Raw genomic sequence first — 21,772 nt, forward strand, 5'->3', positions numbered from 1 at the left:
CACTGCTGGCTCCTCCTACATTTAGTCGGCCAATCCCCTCCCCCAACTTCATCCCTCTCACAATCCTTTGTCCTTTCTTCCTGGGGCCCAGGTGCAGGGGCCCTCCATTACATGTCATTCTGTTAGTTCGGGCCATCACCCCCGTTCAGGAAGTCTGTTTAGACCCAGTGCCTGTCAGCCTTCATGTTGATCATTATCCTTCCTGGCCACATGTTGTCCACAGGTGCCCACCAGCTCAACAACTCTTAGAGCAAGCTGTGCTGACTGTATTGGCATTAATGGCATCGGCACAGTCCACCAGGCTCCCAGTGCCTGCACTCACTGACTTTTCCATCTCCTTCTTAGTCAGGGCCAGCTAGCCAGGCTCCAGGCTCTTTCCAAGGTCCGTGGCATTTTTTCTCTGTCCCCTTTGCCATGAGCCTAGCCTGGTCTTTTTACCCTACTTCTGGCTCATCCCAGCAGCCTCACCACCTTTGTCTTGCCCCTGCCATTGGACTGGAGCTCTGTACTGACAGAGGCTACACCTTACTGGTCTGTGTACCCTCGCTGTGTGACATAGCACCTGACAGGTCTCCTATGTGACAACTGTCCTCCCTTTCCCAGGTCTCTCCTTTATACCAACTGACTCATCTCTCAGATCCATTCAGACTGTGCTGCTCCCTGCATCCAAAATCTCCCATGAGTCCTCATGGCTTAGCTAAAAATACCCAAACCTATTGGCTTGAACATAAGAGGGGAGAACTGGAAAATGGGCTCTGTGACACATCTAGACCTGGTTCTTTTTCCTTGTCACTCCCCTCACTTCACACACACACCACCCATCTATCAGGAATTCTACCACTATAGGGTCTTGCTCTCAACTGTCCATCAACCAAATGTCAACTATCAACAGTATTAACTGACAGTGTTCACTAGGTCCTGCAGACATTTGCATCTTAATGGGGACCTACGAAGGAATAAAAGCCTCCAAAACAGAAATAATGGAGCTATACATTAAAATGATGCCAGTGGAGGCAGTGGGTCTCTAGGAGTGGGGGTTGGGCCATCTGTGAGAGTGGGATCAGCTGTGGCTGGGCTTCTGAGCCACCAAAGCCTGCTGAGCTCAGCTCCACTCTCTCAGACCCCAAGTCTACAGAATCAAACGCAGTTATCCTGGCTCCCCCCAAACCCAGACCCCTTTGCTGGAAGGTTGCTTTCTTTTCACAGCAGCAACAGCATCTCTGAGACCCCTGGGAGGCCCCATGGCTTGGCCTCAGGTGACCCCATTAAGTGGAGGGCTCCGCAGGCATCAATTACGCAGAAGAGCCCCTGGTTGCTGCTATCCCCACCACTAAATAATGTTACAATGGTTGTCTCAGAGCAGAAGTCTGGTCAAAACAGAGTCTTAATTATAATAAAGTGTCACACTCTGCAACGTTAATAGCATGAAAATAGCAATTAAGTGTGTGAATAAGGGCAAGTGTTTTCCCAACAGACTCAGCAAGACATTGCTTAGCACATTAGCAAGATAGCTGCTGGAGGGGTGCTCCTGGTGGAGGAAGCAACCACAGCCAGTCCCTAGCCTTCCCAGAGGTCAGGGAGGGGGTGGGGAGGGACAGGACTGCAGCTCAGAGCTCCAGTCCTGACACCTCCTCACAGCCTCTCTGCCCCTCTGTAACAAGGTGGTAAGGAGCTAGGAAAAATCCCAGACCTGGAGAAATAGGGAAACTGAGACAAGAAAATTAAACGCCTAATAAGTTTGGACAGCTTTACAGACAATTTGCAGCAAGATCTTATCTTTCCCAGTCAAGGAGCTTGAGAACAAATGACTAATGTCTCTCCTCTCTAACCAGAGAATACATAGCTTAAATCAACCTGGAAGTGCTAAGGCAGGAGGGGGAAAAGGGAAGGAAAGAAGGGAGAGTTTATCTCACCCACCAAACAAAGAAGTCATCCATCTCAGGGAAGGGGGAACGTAGGGGGAGTTTTATCTCACTCCTTAAACCAGGGGTGAGGAACCTTTTTTCTGTGAAGGGTCATTTGGATATTTATAACATCATTCAGGGGCCATTCAAAAGTATCAACTTAAAAATTAGCAACTTAAAAATTAGCCTGCTCTATTTGGTCAAACATTTAATTAATTCACCCCTAATGCCTTGGCAGGGCCAGACCAAATGATTTTGTGTGCCTTATTATATGGCCCTCAGGCCGGTTGTTCCCTACCCCTGCAAAGCTGGCAGTCTCGGGCTTGTCAAGATAAAACTGTCAAATGTTTCTTATAAATTCTAGGAAAGCCATAAACAAAGAAAAAGGGAGCCCTTGAAACTAGTTTGTACCAAGATATCCAGCAGAGGAATTTAAAAACCGGTAGACAGAAAAGCACAAAAAGCCGAAACTCTACTAGGTGGGGCTCCTCAGATTAGCTGAGGGCCATCTGTGCTTCGTAAGCCAGTGGTATTTTGATAGATTTGCTTGCCTTGAATCTTTAATAAAGTTACTTGCTTTGTTTCTTTAATTTATTCGCTTTACTACAACACAACTGTCCAGGGTCGCTCATTTGAATTCTTTCCTATGAGACTGTCAAGAACCGAGGAGGGGACAGTCCTCCTTCAACTCAGGGGGCTGTTCGATAGCACCTTTTCTGGCATTTCTGGTGCCTGTAGCACCTCCTTCACTGAGCCTGGCTGCTGTCCCTGGCTGCACTCAGGTGCTACCAAAGGGAAGTCCCTTGCTGGGTCCTGGCTGAAATGAGGCAGAGGAAGGAACCTGGGTGCCGGGCAGATGGGAGCAGGCCAGTCCACAGTGTGACCAGCAGATGTACAGTGTCACACCAGCAGGTCAGGGACAGAACGCCACCTGGGGCCCAAGCATACTGAGGAATTTTATCACCAAGCTCAAGGCATGCCAAACAGCTGCCTAATGGTCAAATAGAGCAGCCCCGTGTCATTTTGACAAATGTAATTGTACAGTGATTTCTATCTATTCCACAGTAGTCACAGAAAAGTTTTGCACTACGGTGAGCATGTTTCACAGTGTGCTTTCCTGGTTCTTGTTTGGGACACCCGAAGGGAGAGTTTTCAGGGACAGAGGGGCTGGTAGGAAGAAGTTAAAGGACACATTTGACCACATCAATCCTGCCTGCACTTGGAACTGGCCGCATAAAGTAGTGAGAACTGTGTCAGTGGAGAGTCTGAGACTTAGACCCAAAGCCAAACTTCTTAGATAGAATGTTATGAGAGGGAGACAGAGTCTGTTGAGACCTGTGTGAGGCTCATGTTATTTTATTTGCTCCCAGAGGTTGTTCTAAATGCCACAGTGACGCTATGAACCAAGGGTTGTGGTATTAGGAAGTCCGAGTCTGGGGACAAAGCACATTTCTCATCTGCCAAATCAGCATTAGTCCTTCAGAAACTTCCTCTCGTCCCCAGTGGCCCTGGGCCCCTTCCCCTTCATGTGCTGTAAATGTCCCAGTCCTCCACACCAATATTTCCAGAAAAGAGGTGATATGTACAGGACAGAGCAGGCAAGTATGTTTTAGCAAGATTAGGGCTGAGTGGGCTGATGAATACTTACATAAATGAATCCAGATTTTTAAATAAAAAAGTCAGCTTGAACCATATGAAATTAATGTCTTCCTAGCTTTTAAAAAAATCACATATCAATAGTTTATATGACTCAACATAATATATTAACATATATGCATGCAAAGACTTAGCAAAAGGACTGGAAAGCTCAATCCAATGTGTGAATAATGGTCCCTCTAAGAGGAGCATGCACTTGAAAGGGAGGGGAGGTCAAGGGGAGCTTTGTGTTTTACTCTATCAAATTTGGCTTGTTTGGATATTCAATGATAATGAGAACACACTAGGGATTGATATAATGGGGATGCTGACCCATTCAGGAAGAGCTGGGACTACAGAGGTGGGACTACTGCATCTGCACTGAAGAAAGCTTTGGGGGAAAAATGTTAGATCATGTATGAACAAGAACACTCAGGTAGGTATTAATGTCTGGACGTCCCACGTGTGCTAGGACGTGGGAGTGTAATAACAATTATACAGCAGATTTCGGTACCAGATTTCTTTTGTAAGAGGGCCATTCACCTCTGAATGGAGTAGTTTATTCAACCCTGAACAGACCCTCCTGCTTGCAGGATGTCCTCTCCTCTATTACCCCCTGCCCCCAACACCACCAAAGGACAAGTACTGATACCCTCCAATCAGCTGTGCCACTGTGGACTCCAGTTTCTCCCCATATGATTTTTTGAATGGTCATCTTGTGATGCCAAAGGCTCTGACTAAGGTGTTCTTGACACCAGGCCGGGGCCGGGCAGGAGCTGGCAATGCCTTACTCCAGGCCCACCACTCTCCAGGGTGGCACAGCTGGGTTCCCGGCATGCCCACAGGGTGGCACAGCTGGTTTCCCAGCATGTCCAGGCCCAAGAAAGATGAGTCTGCAGACCTTTATTAAACAGGCATTGGTCACCACTTGCTTTGGGTCCACGATGTCCACCAGGGGCTCTTTCATGGCAACGTCCCGGATGCAGCTCATGTCAAAGCCATAGACATTCTCCCACCCTGAGGGAACAGAGCAACACATGAGGGCCAGCAGCAGGACCCCCAGAAGTCTCCCAGACCCTCCCGAGTACCAGGGCACGGCATGCCCAAGAGGGTGAGGGCCAGCCCGTGCTCCCCTGCATCAGAATAGGAGCAGAATGGCTCCTCTGGGTGGAGAGCTTTGCAATGTGCCAAATGCTCATTCACACTATCTTATGTGTACAGGTCCTGCTTTATGGTTAGGAAAACTAAAGCTCAGAGAGCATATTAAGAACAGTATGCCATATATGCCAGGTCCCTTGAAACAGCAAGGATGGACCGGCTCCCGGCAGGTAGGTATGAAAAGTGTCAAGATACCAAGCCACTGAGAAGAATTTAGGTACAAAAGAAACTCTACCTTGAGTCTCAATACGGCAATGCTCTTTAGGAAAAGGTAACCAGTATGAATGCAACTAGATGGAATGCCATATATAGATACACACCGGCCGAAACCGGTTTGGCTCAGTGGATAGAGCGTCGGCCTGCGGACGGAAAGGTCCCAGGTTCGATTCCGGTCAAGGGCATGTACCTGGGTTGCGGGCACATCCCCAGTAGGAGATGTGCAGGAGGCAGCTGATCGATGTTTCTCTTTCATTGATGTTTCTAACTCTCTATCTCTCTCCCTTCCTCTCTGTGAAAAATCAATAAAATATATTTAAAAAAATAGATACACACCGCTGCCCACTTGTATTTTGATATTTAATTATGAATTTCTTAACACTGGGGAGGGAGACAGTATAGTTTAGTATTCTACCAACTGCAAACATATAAGTGACAAGTGTTTTTGACTGTTGAGATACTTAAGAAAAAAAATACAAAAATAAAATATATATGTACAATGTAGGAAAATATAAAAGAATACTAATTAGGAAGCAAAACTGAGGAAGAACTAAATAAAACAGAGTCTATGGTAGCAAAAATAAATAAATAAATAAAAAAGAAAAAAAAATAAAGCTCAGAGAGGCTGGGAAACTTCTCTAGGGTCATACAGCTAGAATGCTACAGGCCTAAGAATAGAATCCAAATTACCTGTCTTCCTACACCTACTTTCCTGTCCCCATCTCTGAGCTAACAAAGTCTCCTCTGAACTCTCTTACTGGCACCCACATTTCTATGTCAGTGCCTTTGCTCCAGCCATGCTACACACCTAGGATGGCCATCTCTCGCCCTTCTCCAGTCCCCGCTCACTGAACCTTCAATGCAGCAGAGAGAAACATGGGCATGTAAAGTGAAAGAGGCTACAGTTTGAATCTCAGCACCACCACTTATTGGTTAAGCCTTGTGCAAACTCCCTAACCTCCCTGAATCTCAGCTTTCTTAACTGCAAAATGAGGGGGTGTCCATGAGAGTCTCTACCTCTCTCACATGCCATGATGCTCTCACTAAGGGGCTCTCCCATAAGAAATACCCCCCAGGTGAGCACACACCATCCCAGCGGTGCTCGGTGGCCTCTTGGGCAGCTCATAAGATGCTTTGAAAGAAAGTTTTAGGGTTCAGGATTGGTGAGTAAATGAATGCAAGTCTGATGGCCTAAGACCATCCTTAAATGGTGATAATCATTGTGATCATTGAGTGACCACCAAGCCCAGGCCAGATTCTTCACTTCAGCTCCCCGGAAACCCCATGAGGATGGATACCTGTATATATCAGATGAGGAATTAGGGCTGGAAGAAGTTGGCATCTGGATCACATGCAGTATCAGGCCCAGGGAGATAGTGGCACTAGGGGACAAACCCAGCTTTTCCCCTGACCGTTCAGCTGCACTGAGCCAATGTGACAGCACTGGGAATACAATTTCCCCTCCGAACAGTGCAGAGGGTGGCCTGCAGAGGCCTCAGTTACTAGGCAGCTGAACTCTCCGTTTACAGACGGGCTTAGAAATGCATTGAAGGAGAGATGCTTTTTCCTAAAATCTTTCAGGATTAAATTTTTTAAATTTTTCATTAAATACGTGTTATCTTAGGGAGCTATGTCCTTAAGATATGTTTGGGAGAGGGGGTGTGTGGGGAGGGAACAAAGAACAGCCAGTGAGAGCTGTGTTCCTTTGACTCATGCTTTTCTAAGGCACATAAAGACCTTCCACAGGGAGAAGAGGCAGAGAACATCACCGTCTCCCAGAGGGTGAGCACTTGTGAAAGTCTGGCTTGAGGATAAGATGCCAGTCATACCCCGTTAAATCACCCGAGGCTGGTGCCAAATTCCCAATTGAAACCTGCTTTTGGAGAAGGAAGCTGCTCGGTCGGCAACAGGACATGCACCAGACTCCCCTCTAAAATCTGGAAATACCTACCCATCCTCTCCCCAGATGGAACTTTCTCACCAAGACACACTGCCTTTGTCTAGAATCCTTCCTTAAGAGCCTGCGTCATGCTCCTGCTCTTACTCCCTCGCGGCTGTGACATAAGTTGAATTTAGTGCAAGTGCTGGGCAAATGCCTGAGAGAGTCTGTGCATGTAATAGTTAAAAGCCCTGGGCTTTGGAGTTCAAATCTGGGCTCTGCCACTTATTTGCTGTGTAACCTTCACAAGAATTTAGCCTCTCAAAGAGCTGCTTTCTTCTTCTTTAAAATGGAGATGATGACTTCTGTTGTTATGAGGATTAAACGTGATAATAAACATACAGAGTGTAAGGCAGTGCCTGTAGAGAGAGGTTGACAGATGGTGGTTGTCACTATATGGTTGGAGCATTGGCTTTGCCACCATTAGTGTTGTGTGACCATGGGCAGATCAACCTTTTCCTTGAGCTTGTTTGTAAAATGAAGAGTTTGGGTCACTATTTCTGTGTTCCAGAATCATCTGGGACACTTTTAAAAATACAGATACCTGGGCCCAAACCAGACCTACTGACTCAGAACCTCCAGACTCAAAAGCTGTAACTTTACAAATCTATACAAGGCAATTCCAACCACAGTGTGGAAACTTTGTGTTAGATAACCTTTAAAATTCCTCCCAGTCCTTCAAGGGTGAGCTTGAAGTCTCACGGCCTTTAATAAACCCTTTCCAGCCATTCCCCACCATGGGACCCTCCTGTATCCTCAGTACTTACTGTGTAGCTTCTGGCTCAATACAGACCCACATATAATGCTCTTTCATTCCCAAATGTTTAGTGTCCATACTGCTTCACAATATCCTATGTTTTAGGTGTTTTGTTTTGTTTTCCCCCAGGGGTTAGTTCATGTCTTATGTCCACAGCTAGACTATACTATCTTCAGTTATTCAGGAGACAGATCAGCCAGGACATTAGATTTTTCCCTCTCTTTTCTGCTGACCATTCATTTTCCAAAACCTCCTTGAACGAAGTGGAGCAGGGATGGGAGATAATGCAAATCAAACAGATTAATTTTTATTGCAAGTCTATCTTATCTACCAAATGAGTGAATGTGGAGTAAGGTCCATTTACTACCAGAAAATATTGCTATTATTTTTCTGGTGATTTAAAAAATAACATCAGAAGGATCTGTGAACTTTTGTTTAAGGATTGAAACAAACTCTTTAAAAGAATTGCACCAGGGTGCAATGAATATAACTGAAGCAGCAATGAAGCCCAGGCCTACCAAAACTACATACTAAGTTGACTCAAATCACCACTTTAGTAACTCAGTGGAGAAAAAGACATATTCTTTCCTGGGAATACATATTATTCATCTATTTCTGCTATTCTTTTGGAAAATGAACAAAAAATAGATCACCCAAGATCAATGAAACAATATCTAACAACTTCTAACATATGTGTAATTGGAGTCCCTGAAGAAAAGAAAGAATCAGTCAGAAAAAAAATATTTGTAGAGATAATAGCTGAAATTTTCCCTAAACTAATGAAATCGTCAGCCCACAGATCCCAGAATTCCATGGAACCCCAACTAGAATAGAAACAACTAAAAGCATACCTAGACACATCAGAGTCAAATTGATGAATATCAAAATAAAGGGAAAATCTCAAAAGCAACTGGAGGAGAAGAAATGTGAAGTACTGGAGAACAAATTTCACATTTCATTGACAAGAACTATAGCTCCATTCTCCCTCCCAACTCTGGCCCAGCAATTTGAGTTTCTCTGCTGGGGCTAATGGGACCGCCTCAGAGAACAAAGCAAATGTCACCAGGTGGCACTGACAGCTTTCTCTCTAGACAGAAGAAAAGGTGTTTACAATCGTTTTATATATTTTAGGCTCTTAGGAACAAAGTCAACTCCTTGTTTAAATTAGGCCAGAGCCAGAGGCTAGAGCTCTGGATTTTGGAGGTAAAAGTGGAGGAGAAACCATGCACAGCAACCGAGCCTTCCCAGAGGTCCTGCCCTCCACCCCTCCAGCTGCAGGCCCCACTGGCTCAACAGGAGGCCTTCCTTTTCATCCTTTTCTCATAAGCCAGGAAGAGAGTATCCATCCCGCTGACTCTCAGCAGTTTGTAGATTCGTGTATTGGTTGAGATTCATGTACTGGGTAAGAATTCAAACAGAATACTTACAACAGTTCCTTCAAAATTTGAGAGTCTATAACTCTACTTTTGCCAAATTATAGTAGAATTTTAAAAATGATTACTCCTTTCTCAAGTTTAAACAGTATGCCTTCCATATTCCTCTGTGGTTTACTTTTATGCCTTCATTTGTTTACTCATTCATTCACTCAACAAAATATGTATTGTGAGCCTAGTATAAGCTGTACACCAGTCATTTGTCTCACTTTCTATGTTCTCTAGTAGTTGGTAAGCAAACTGAGAGCAGGTTCTGTATTTTACTCATTCTTGTGTTCCCATGTTGCATGTGGTTGAGAAAGGAGAGGAGAGGAGAGGAGAGGAGAGGAGAGGAAAGGAGGGGAGGGGAGGGGAGGGGAGGGGAGGGGAGGGGAGGGGAGGGGAGGGGAGGGGAGGGGAGGGGAGGGGAGGGGAGGAAAGGAAGCTGTTTTCCTAACAATTTATTTTCGGAGAGGAGAGGAGAGGAGAGGAGAGGAGAGGAGAAAGATGGGGAAGGGAGGGGAGGGGAGGGGAGGGGAGGAAAGGCAAGGTGAGGGGAGGGGAGGAAAGGAAGCTGTTTTCCTAACAATTTATTTTCTGAAAGAACTGGGCATGTTTCACTTTCCTGCCCCACTTCAGATCTTTCTTTTTTAGCTGGTTCTTAAGCCAAATGAAATTTGCTTACAATTGTTCCCTTAGCAACCAACAACCTTTGTGCTTTACTTTTTATTTAGAACTCAGAGTAACCAAAATCTTCATTTATTTGAAACTGATTTCTAAATGGGTTTGCCTGCTTTACTAAAAACAAAAGCATATCATTTAAAAGCACATTTAAATAGAAAACTTAACTGTATTTTATTTTATTTTTTTTATTTTTTTTTTTATATTTTTTTATTTTTCGCTTAAAGTATTACAAAGGGTATTACATAAGTGTCCTTTTTTTCCCCCCCGCCCTTGCTTAACTGTATTTTAAATAGATTTTAAATGTGTGTTTAATATTTTTTTCTGTTTTGTGTGTGTGTGTGTGTTGTTTTTTTTTTCATACTCTAGAGCAAGCATTCCACAAGAGAAAATGAGGCTGAGTTTCAATTTTTTTTTCTTTCCCAGAAGCTATGAAAATTGCAACAGACAGTGCAAGGCTCAATCACATGATCTCCAGTTCTGGGCTGGCACCTGGGTAGCCATAGTGCCCCTAGTACCTCGCAGGGCCAGCCCGGTCCTCTTCTGGCCCCACTTGCTCATTAAAAGGTGCACATGCCAGAGGTTCCCAAACACCACTGAGGAGGAAAAGATATGTTTGCTTTTAAACCACGTGGAAATTCCTTAAAGAGCTGTGCCCAGGGTCGGAGCTCAATAAATACTTAAGTGCACGTGAGAATGAAGACTGCCCTGGAAGTTCTCCTCAGAACACTGTTCGGTGCAGTCACACAGCAAGAACTCCAAGAGCAGCGTTATAATGCAGCTCCAGGGCAAAATGTGCCCTATTTAGACATATATTTGATCAGTATTCACTGTTGAGTTGCTTCTGCAACCTACCATGAGAGCACATTTGTCCCAGATTCTGAGCCACTGGAGGCCAGAAAGCTTAGCAGTCAGCCAGAGCCAGGAGCAGAAAGGGGCTTAGTGAACGACAGTTCAGAGACTAGACCAGTCTGGTGCCACAGAGCACCAAGAACTGCTGTGTCCTTCAATATGCATCATCTCACTTTATCCTCATGACAGGTTTACGGGATTGGTGATATTATCTCTAACTTGGGCTCAAGGATGTTAGGTAATTTGTTCAAAGCGACCCAGGGAGGATTTGAACCCAAGGCTGGCTGACCTCAAAGCATAACCATCTAACCTAGGCCACCCTACCTCTGAATCCTGTCAAATGTTAGAAATGATGCCAGACTGGCTGAAGAGAGAGGGCACAGAGACTCAAACAACCGTCCATTTCTGTCTTCTTCTGAACCTCAACATCATGCTTTGATGTTATATTTCCAGAAGGGTGTGAACACACACATTCCATAGCACAGTCCAGCTAAGGTCTCATCAGTAGCACTAACAGCTATTAAAGGCATTTTGTGAATCAATTTGCCGAGCGATTGAGTCTCAGCCTCTCGGGGCAGGAAGCATTTACTCATCTGCTCAGTCTGTGACCCTCCACAGTCATCTTGCCAAAGAGGGCTGGACCACTGGAGGGGCAGGAACTGCTGGGTTCATCAGACTTCTGGAGTTTCTGCCTCGTGCTTTGGGCTGAATTATGTGCATGTTACTTGTATGAGGGGTGCTTTGCTGCTTTGTCATGTTTAGTTCTGGTTGGGGAGATGTGGCCATTTTTAACCTTATGAAAGGTTAGGAGGTTTGGTATAACCTCGTTGAGGACCAGAATTGTGTCACTGAGAAATTTTATCCTTCAAATTAAATAGAACAAAACAGTCCTTTTTGGACCAGATAAAACAATGAAGGTATTTTTTGGCTTTTTTTTAAATCTAAGAAAACAAGTTTTCAGCCGATAAAGTATTATGAACACAGATTTGGATATGAGACTCTCCCACCACACACACACACACACACACACACACACACACACACACACACGTGCAATCTCCATCTCTTCCCGCCCCCACTGCTTCCCCAAAAGAACCTCAGAGGAGAATACATATTGTACTTACTGTGAAAGAGAGTGGGTATCATTTTGGTAAGTTTGAGTAGTATGACGGCAGGAGTCAGGATGACTGGCCTGGCTAGAGATCTGGCATTTCTGAGCCCTGTGGTGGACTTTGGGGATAACTAACCTACTGACTTCCAGCCACTTGGCCTGCTATTCTGTGCAAAAGCTCAGCTTCTGTGGTTTTAACTTATTTTTCATTAACATTGCATTTGTTCTCTCCCCCAGGACATTTACCTTACACTAGCCATATAGTTTATTTTCTTTCTGCAGACCTGCCACCTTTGGGACTAGAGGAAAACATTACAGAGAGAAGAATCCAGAAAGACTCAGGTGAACTTCACACACATAGCAGTATGCTTATAAGCTAGCTGCTCATCTCAGGCCCCCTGATGTGCCTCCCACCCTAAATGTAGAGGGGTGGGGTGGGGGGAAGCCCAACAGAGAACGAAAGGAGACTTACAGTGGATTTTGAAGTCCTTGTACTGTCTGTCTTCAATTGCTACCACGTACAAAGCTGCCCGGTCTGGAAACATAAGCCCTCCAGGTTTCTGTTGATGAATTGTGGGGAAATGGGTCTCGTAATCTATTCACCTGACAAAGACATCACATTTTGAACTGCACATAGAGTTACCAGACAGGCAGCCCCTTGCCAACACTTCTCAGTCAGCAGACTGTCACCTTGGCCATTTAGGGCTCAGCTGACAATGCTCACTTTTTATTTTGGAGTAAGGAGAACTGAGGGACCCAGATGGAATCAATAGAGCAAATAAAGTGGGAGAAGGTAAGTCCACTGGGGAACAGTGGAAGATGGTATGACCTTTCAGCCTGGAGAAGCCAAGGTCAGAAGCACTCTGGGCTCTCTGGCAGCCATGCAGCCCTAAGTATTTGTTGACTAGAATAGACTTTTGTCTTGACAACACTGAATGGGCTTCAATTATGGTGAAAGAAGCCAAGGTTAGACCTACAGAAGAACATTGTGACAGTTAGACATATTGGGCCCAGGGACCATCATTCTGTCCCCTGAAGCAGACCTCGTTTAAAGAGGGTGACTGGAAGAGGTTATCTTCAAGTCCAAGTCCTCATATTCTTCTAGGCTGTAGGTCAGGGCTAGAACAGCAAGATAGCCAGAGACCAATAAGGGGAGAGCATGCAGGACACTTACCAGCCACTTGTCCCTGGCAAAGATGACCGTGTTGAGCATGGACTCATAGAAGAGACAGTAGCCCATCCACTCGCTGATGATGATGTCTACCTTCTCCACAGGCAGCTCCACCTCTTCCACTTTACCTTTAAATATGGTGATGACTGGAAAATACGAACCCCAAGGCCACACTTTGCAGGGCTCGATCTATGGGTTTTAGCCTGGTTCTGATTCTACTTTTAGGGTGGGACATACCTCACCCTTCACCATGCTAGTTTATACTAAGGGAATTGAAAGCTACTTGCACATTTTCTCCCTAAAATGTATTGAGCAGTTACTATGTGGTGGACTAAGCCCAGAACATGCACCATATTATGTACTAGTAATCCTCCCAATAACACTATGAAATAAACACTTTATTCTTATTTAGAACTGAGGAAATTGAGGCTTAGAGAGGTTACATGTGGCCGTGGAAATAGGGCCCAGGTCTGATATGCCATGACTCTAACACTCTTCTCATGACCCCCACCCGTGTTAGACTCCATGATGATTCAGACCCAGAGAAGGCTGGGGTGACTCCTCTATTGCTCTTGCATCTGTTCACAACCAGATTCACCCCCCCCCCCCCCCAAGTGGGTTCATGACAGAGGCAACATAGTGTTTTGACAAGAACATGGGCTCTGCAGTCAGAAAAACCTGGGTTTACTGGTAAGTGCTGGATATTCTCATTATTAGCTGTTTTACTTTCCACAAGTTACTTGACCAAACCAAACTCCAATTCCCCAAAGAACAGCCCAAAAGAACATCTACTTAGCAGGTGGTTGTACTGATGAAATGAAATAACACATGTGAAGGCCAGGCTCAGGGCCAGGCCCCAGCAGAAGGTAGACATTTTCTGACATTTCCCCCTTGCTGACCAGCCCATGGAGAGGCGGAGGGGATGGGCTGCGACAAAGCCCCTGCTCTAAATGGCTTTTGCTAATGAGTCGCTTCCAAGACTTTCCAAGACTTGTGGCAGGAGGAACTTCTTAGTTGGGTTTTTGATCACTTGACATACACATACATCTAATTTTGGGGTCTCTCTTTGTATTCATTGTTATAAAGATCAAAGCAAAAGCTCTCTTAGATGCCGCTGTGAAATTGACAGGGTGATGTATCGGTTGGCTGGTTCCATCTGAACATTTCCTCTGGAAGGTTACCCATATTCATGCTCTGAAACCCTCTTTCTGCACCATCTTCTGAAAAATTACACAGTGCCTGAGCTTTGCTGTGAACATTGAACAATGACCTGTATTCGGGAGTTATAAAAACAAAATCCAGACTCACATCTGTTCTGAATCTGAGTTTCACAAAAATTAATTTGGCTTGGAGGCTTCTAGCTGGCAAAGGGCACACAGGTCACTGGTTTTATTTCCTGTCTTCTCAGTGGATAATGCAGGTGGGTGATGGAGTGCCCATTAGCAACCTCTAATGATGTTCTACTTTCCAATATCTAGTATTTAATTAAGGCCTAATCAGATAAGGCCTCCTCCATAAAGAATCAGACACCTGGCAGATGTACACTGGCCCAGGTCATTCTCAAATGAGGCTCAGGCTCATGTGACTCTCCTGGTTACTGCTCAGAAGCCCTACCCCTAAGAAGTAAGAGCAGGAAGGGCCGGTCTTCTCCAAAAGGTTAGAAGGGTGGAAGGAGTAGGCATTAATATTCTGCTTCTCTGGGGGCTCTGGGAGCTACGAGCAGGAACTCAGCCCAGGGCAGAGCCCAGGAAGCACCAAGAGAATTCACAAGAAGACAAAGTAAAGGGCTTTTGAAAATGCAAATAGAGTGCCTAATTTTTTTCTTATTCTAAAAGACAAAAAAACAAAAAACTAACAAATATGCCTGATCCACCTGCTTAGTTATTTGTGTGCAAAGCCTCTCTGGTCTTATTTTTTAAAACATTTTTAAGGTGTTTCAATGGCCTCCCTTTCTTTTCTCTGTGCACATTTCTTGAAGGCTCTTCACTAATATCTGCATATGTCCATGGGCACAAACATTCAAAGATTGTGAATGAATGAATGAATGAATGAGTGAATGCGCTAGATCATAGTCTCCCAGTGGCCCAGGAAGATTTCTGACTGTGGTGCCCCATGACCTCCACCTAGTGTAAGGTTCCCCAGGACTATTTCATGGACTAGACTCCAGCAGGACTGCTAGCAGCAGAAATAGACAAGGACTTATAGTTTAGTCTCACAGATAGGTATGTATGGGACATTCCTTGGGTGTCCCCAGAGTGAGTGAATGCTGCTCCTGTTCTCAGCACTAGCCCTCTTATCCATTTGCTTCTATAGATACAAAGATGCAGAAATACGAAGAGACAGTAGATCACAGAACAGCAAAAAGCACTCTGTTTCTGCTTACAAAAAAGCAGACGGAATCAATTAACCCATAAAACACTCAGCAATCTGGGCCTCTGTTCATTAAACATTGCCCTTCTGCATCCAAACATTTCTCAGAGCAGATGTGGCCCCCGCTTGGCGCAGTGAGTGGATGGTCCCTTTGTGAAAAGAAAAAGACACACCTCCCTTCAGTCCAGCTGTGGACTAGATTTCACACCCCAGTTATTCCCTCACCCAGTTGCTTTTGTGCAGCGCCCAACCTGCACAACCTTATACTGAGTCCTGGAGGCAGACAATTTATGTTCTTGTTCCAGCTGACAACCTTGATTAAAGCTTCTCTTTGGGGTGGGGGGGGCCTTGTTTCCTCATTGGGTGCCTAGTGCAAGGTTCCCCAGGACTATTTCATGGACTAGACTCCATGGAATGGAGTTAATGACTGAATGGGGGTGGGGTGGGTGGGAAGGAGGAAGGTTGAATCTAAAAATCCCTAAGATATTTTGCAGCTCCAAAATGCTTTGATTTTTCAAAAATGTGTGGAGCATATGTAAGGTATTCGGCGAATTTGAAACTGACATCAGTAAAGAACTAGTGGCTGCAATGTCCAGTTTGACTTCAATTTGCAACAATTTCAAGCCTGATTTTTTTTTAAAAAAAGAGGCCACATTGTTTCTACAGATCCAAATACAATCGCCCAGCGGTGTCATCAGGGGTAGTCTCACCCAACAGTTACTTAAACTATGAGATTCAGTTTCCCAATCTGCAAAATGCTACCCGTTTATGGCAATGAATTAGGAGTTATTGGCCAGTGTATGGTATGGGGTTAACTAAAGAACTGTACATGTACACACAGCTACAGGTGTCCTGCTCCATGGCAAGCCTTTCAAAGGGGATCTTAGCCGCTGATATTAGGGTTCTGAGCAGCAATGGGCTGCGGAGCCCCACTCCTAATCTGGATCCCACATCACAAACACTGTGTCAACTCAAGGTTGTTTTGAGGTCACTCTCTAGAGCTGTGTCTTTATTCCGTAAGGATGATGAAAAGTTTGTTCCACTAGCTGTGACAGAACCCTTTGTAAAGTTTAGAATGATTAATCATAATTAAATGCACAACAGGAGGCAATAAACTCCAAATAGGGAGATTTCCCCCCTGCAACTCCGAGTTTACAAATTAGGCATCCAAATTTTTTTTTGGTTGTTTTTAGTGAGATTATTTTTTCCTTTTGTCTTGAGTGGTTATTACATAAATGTAGTCATTCTAATTCATGGTCATTGGTTTAACCGTTTAGGTTTATTTTGTTGTTGTTATTGTTTTGTGATGCTTTTGTTGTTGTTTTATAAGGCAGGCCAGCCTGATCTCCTCTGGGCCTCCAGCATGTTCATGAGAGTCAGTGGACCCCCCAAGGTCCATCTGAGTGGTCTCCCCACTGTAGACTCCTTACTGTTTCCCAAAACAGATCTTGTCCCACAGAAGAGTGAGCATGAGGGTCTTGAGCGGGAGGACAGGGAGCACATGATGAGGCAGTGGAGCCTCCCTAATGCCACTCCCATCTCAGCACAGCCACCCGCTGCCCTCCACGCCCTTGCCATGCTCCTCACACACCTATTTTGGCAACAACCATTCTGCCTGCCTCGCTCCTTCTGAGGGCCTGACTCACCTCTAGCCTATGGTCTCCTCTTAGTAGTATTTCAGCTTCCTACTTCCAGGATCTAGCAGAGCACTTGGCTCCTCACAAACATTCAAAAATTGTAAGTGAATGAATAAATGAATGAATGAATAAGCAACTTTGGAAAAAAAAGGGTATTAAATTCAGAGACAAAAGATCTTTAAACTAGTCCTAATTATGATAGCAAAAAAATTATCAGTATTTGAATAGAACCTTACACAGTGATTTTACATGCATTGTCTCAATAATCCTCATAGGAACCTGTGAGATTGGTTTAATTGTTCCATTTGTCTAATGAGAACTGGAGTTTACAGAAATCAAAAGGTACAAGTTACCAGCCTCCCTGAGATTCCCTTCCTTCATCTGCAAATGATCAGACTATCCAACTCACCATGGGATTGTTGTGCATGCCACAAGAAATCAGAGAAGACAAAGGACAACCCATTTTTCCCCTAAAGCAGGGGTCCTCAAACTTTTTAAATAGGGGGCCAGTTCACTGTCCCTCAGACCGTTGGAGGGCCGGACTATAGTTTAAAAAAAAACTATGAACAAATTCCTATGCACACTGCACATATCTTATTTTGAAGTAAAAAAACAAAACGGGAACAAATACAATATTTGTATTTGCATGTGGCCCGCAGGCCGTAGTTTGAGGACCCCTGCCCTAAAGGCTGGTGGGGTTGGTTCCTAGGCTGAAAAGATGGGGAATCATCATAGAGATAGAACCCATCAGCTTGCCTTGGCTTCCCACCCTCACCTTCTCCAGGGTCCAGATACATGGATAAACCCCTTACAAGGTCAAACCCATCCCTATTCGTAAGCCAGAGATGATGGAAGAAATAGAATACCAACATCATTACCCTCAATATCTGATGGCACTTGGGATATATCCTGCAGGAAACAGACCCCATAATGGAATGGCATCAACGAGGCCTAGGTGCTAGCTATACTCAATATATAGTAGTAGAAACTTAAATATGGTTCCCCTCTCTCTTCCCAAGTCCTCTATTCACCCAAGAACATAGGGCTTGAGCTTCTGCCTTGCCGGGTGCATAATCTGTCTGCTTCATGTCCTAGCCTGCTCTGGCTCCCTTGAGGGCTGAGAACCCAGTCGGCTTAGCCGGAGCTCTCAGCTTTGGCCAGAGCCCTTCCCTGGCCAGAGCTCCTGCTTAGCACATCTGCTCCCCTAGGCACTATGCCAGGACTCATCCCTACCCCAAGTTATCATCGACCACTTAGAACCCCTAGCATGATACAGCAGGGCAGATCCCTAACACACTGGCCACATGCAGATGATTTTGTGGGCTGGGCCAACGTGGAGGAAATTAAGAAGGGAATGGAACTAGACAGAGTGGTTGAAATCAATGGGAATGTAGAAGGCAGCAAAGCTTCCCCTAGGTTCAGGAAAGCATGCAGCTCTCACTCACTAATTATACATGGGATGGGTAGAACGTGTCTCCCGCCCCAGGGAATTTGTACCATCAATCCTTCTGTGTAAATACTCTTCCCTCTACTCTTAGCATGCTGACCTCTCTTAATCTCTTGGGTCTCAGCTTCAATTCCCTACTCAGAAAAAGGTCCTCTTTCCAGTGCTGTGCTTTTCCATGTTTACAACAGGCTCTGTGAGGGGGAAAAGCCCTGATTTTTAGTGTTTGCTGATGTCTGTGGTGCAAATACTTCCTCCATGGCTGATTTCAGCTCTCACCACAATGTCCCTCACGGCAGGCTGGGAAGAGAGGCACAGAATCGCTCACAAGGTGGGGTGAGCGGTCCAGTAAGCCACTGCCACCACCCAATGAAAGTGGATGCCCCATTTTTCTCAACAACTCTAACATGCTTCTTTCTAAGTGCTTTCACTATTTTAATTCTATTGTGATATTGTTTGTTCACTTGCTTTGATGTTTGCCTTCTCTGTGAGACTCTAAGTTTCATAAGAGCAAAGATCTTGTGTGTCCTATTTGTGTTGACCCCTCCTACCCCCACCCCTCGCCTGGCACAGGACCTGGAGAGTTGCACACTAATGCCTGAAGGGATAGGTGTGGGAAACGCAGTCCTAAGACTGTGAACTGGCCTCTGGAGCAGTTTGGAAAGGAAGTCATAACTGCCAGGAGCACTAGTACAAGTTCATTAAAAACCATCACAGCTGACTCATCTCATCTTCTTTTGACAGGGTTACTGGTCAAGTTAATAAATGAAGTAATAATAACAATACTTCACATTTATTGGCTGCTTACTGCCCTCCGGATACTGCTGTACTGTACACAGTGATATGCTCATAGACAATTAACAACTGGCTCTCCAGGAAAGAAGCCCTGATTTTCACATTTGCTGATTTCTTAGTGTAAATACTCCCACTGTGGCCAACTTCAAAACACCAAAGTGACTTCATCCATCCCACAAATTTAACAACACTGACAATTTAACAACCAGCCCTTAGGAGCCTGTAGAGCCCACTCCAGTACACCACGGTTTTACATGCAGGAACTTTGTGCCCCTCACAATGACCCTATCAGGTATGTGCCACTATAATTCCCATTTCACAGATGAAGAAACTGAGACACAGAAAGTGAGTTTGACCAGATCTCACCTCCATGCTATCTTTATGGGAAAGGTGACAAATTATTGTGTGCGTTCATAACTGGCTACCTGACTGTATTCCAAGGTTCAGATTAAGAGCTGAGTGAGAACCAGCATGAAGAAGCATCCACATCACCCCTGGGCACCTATCCAATATACAAGTAACACCAAGCAGGGAACAATGACCTTAGGGGAGTGATGCTCTGTAAGGAAGGACCAGATCTAACAACGTGATGTTTAATAGAAATAAGAGTGGGACTCAGTCTGGATTCAAAACATCTACGGAGCAGATACAGGTTGGGAGCTACAGCACGCCAGTAGGCAAGTGTAGTTGATTCCGACTCTGTACCAGTGTGACATGGCCGCTCCCGTAACTGCTAATGGAACTGGAGCCACATTGTTCCAAGTGCAGCATCTGGGCCAGGCGCCTGGCTGTGCTTCTTAGCCTGACTGTCCAAGTGTGAGAGCGATACGGAGGCATGGGCAGAAGAAAAGGTGACTCAAACCAGCACAAAGGGTAAAGGAACTGGGGGAGGGGGTTTGCCCAGAGATATGGGAGGAAAGCAACCATGTGAAGGAGCCTCCTCACTCCATCTGGCTCCAAAGAAGCACCGGGAAGCCCCCAGGGAGCAGAATGCCTCTCAGTGGAAGGCAGTGCTTTCTAACAATCACGGCTCTCAGAAGACGGGGTGAGGACCCGGTCCGAGGAATCATCCCCGACTGGATGACTGCAGAGCACAGAGGCCCGCTGCAGAGCAGAGAATTCAGGCAGCATCTATAAAAGTCGTGGAGCTATGTGGTCAACCAAGACCAAAGTGTAGAACATTAAGCCTGAAAGCACCTATAGTTCATTTTTGTTAGGCACCTACTCCTCATAAAGCCCCATATCTCTCATCCCTCAACACCCCTGCAAGCTGTTCATGGACATATCTCCTCTACGTGGAGCAAGCGGAGAAAGGTGAAGCGATGTGCCAACGCCCCCTGACGTTATGTAGCAGAGGCCTCTCTGTCCGTTGCCATTCTGGTCATGCCACACTCAGGCCCCTTCCATCCATGACAGGTGTGTTTTAGGACGTGCACCAGTAGAAGAAGAGAAAGAAGGGATACGCTTTCTTTCCTTAGTTTTCTGAGAAATAAAAAGGGTCTATTTCTTCTGTTTCTAGAACTATAAAAATTGTATCAATCCCTGAGCTCCCAAGTCAACATTCACAAATGATTCTACCTTTTTAAGCATCGCGGCAGCCCACTGGTTTCCTGGGCAGAGAAAGAGAGGAAATAATAGTTGTCAGAGCCCAAGTCAGAGAGGAGGCTGTGGGCTTGTGTGGGGGCCACGCACGTGGAAGCAGCCGTGTGAGGGCTGCACGGCCGCTGCACAGCTTCGTGGAGGTGCGTGGCTGCATGCGAAGAATCCATCCTGAGGAGCTGTGCGGAGGTGGAGAGGGAGCGAGATTGATTGATGCTGGGTGGCAGGTATTTTATGTCCTGTGTTGTTATTTATGTCTTTACACCTACACTCCAGAGACACACACAAATGCTGGCTGACACAGCATTTCAAAAGCATTTCCATGGAAGCATTTGTGCAGTTAAGCTGTCCTCTCTCTAGTTCACATGCCACGGCTGGATGAGCTGTGCAGCTGAGAGGACCCTGTGTGTGAGGGGCAGGAACACGGACGGGGCACCGGGCACAGGGCTAGCTATTCACTTGAGGACAATGGTTTGTCCTTCTTAGCCTTTGCCTCAATGACAGAATCAAGTGTGAGCCATCAACATAGGAAGCATGGAACAAGTCCATCCTAAAGCCATCACGTGGGGCTGAGCGGACCAGACCTCTGTGCTGCCCCGGGCGGGGTTGGGTGTAGATGCCACAATAGTCCAGCGTGAGGTGTTGAAGCTTGAGCAGAAAGGGCAGCCAGCACAGTACATCAGAGCCAGAGTGGGGTGAGCAGGGCACTCTGGTGTGGGAGGGGGACTGCAGGGCCCCAACTGGAGCCTGAGCAGGGAAGGGAGGGTGCCCCGTGGGCGGCTGCCTGGCACAGGGTGTCGGAGTCCAGCACTGGGTGACAGAAGCATCTGCAGGGGCAGGAGGTGCTGACAATGGGAGGTTGTTTACACACAAGGGATTGATCCAGGACATAAACACATGCAGAATAACAGGAGCCAGAGTTTTCACCCTCAGAGAAATGAGGCACAAGCATGGGAACGGGAAGGGCAATACAAGCTGGACACTGTGGTGCTGGATTAGAAGTGGAAGTGATAGATGGACTCATACTTGACAATATGTGCAGATAGATGTAGAAATGCATGTTCGGTAAGTGTGTATGTACACACACACAC

The 21,772-nt window shown here is 45.7% G+C and overlaps 1 protein-coding gene across 1 annotated transcript in view; it reads right to left on the bottom strand.

The window, feature by feature from the left end:
• PRMT8 (protein arginine methyltransferase 8) overlaps positions 1–21,772 on the bottom strand; it is a 92,089-nt gene that overhangs the window by 14,242 nt on the left and 56,075 nt on the right. The window contains exons 5-7 of the mRNA XM_023759936.1: positions 12,840–12,982; positions 12,138–12,225; positions 4,441–4,556 (exon numbers count right to left, since the gene is read on the bottom strand). Coding sequence (XP_023615704.1) covers positions 4,441–4,556; positions 12,138–12,225; positions 12,840–12,982 — 347 coding nt within the window. The remainder of the gene's footprint in view (positions 1–4,440; positions 4,557–12,137; positions 12,226–12,839; positions 12,983–21,772) is intronic.

Source organism: Myotis lucifugus, unplaced genomic scaffold (assembly GCF_000147115.1).
Source record: "Myotis lucifugus unplaced genomic scaffold, Myoluc2.0 scaffold_167, whole genome shotgun sequence".
In the NCBI taxonomy this organism is placed as follows: Eukaryota; Metazoa; Chordata; class Mammalia; order Chiroptera; family Vespertilionidae; genus Myotis; species Myotis lucifugus.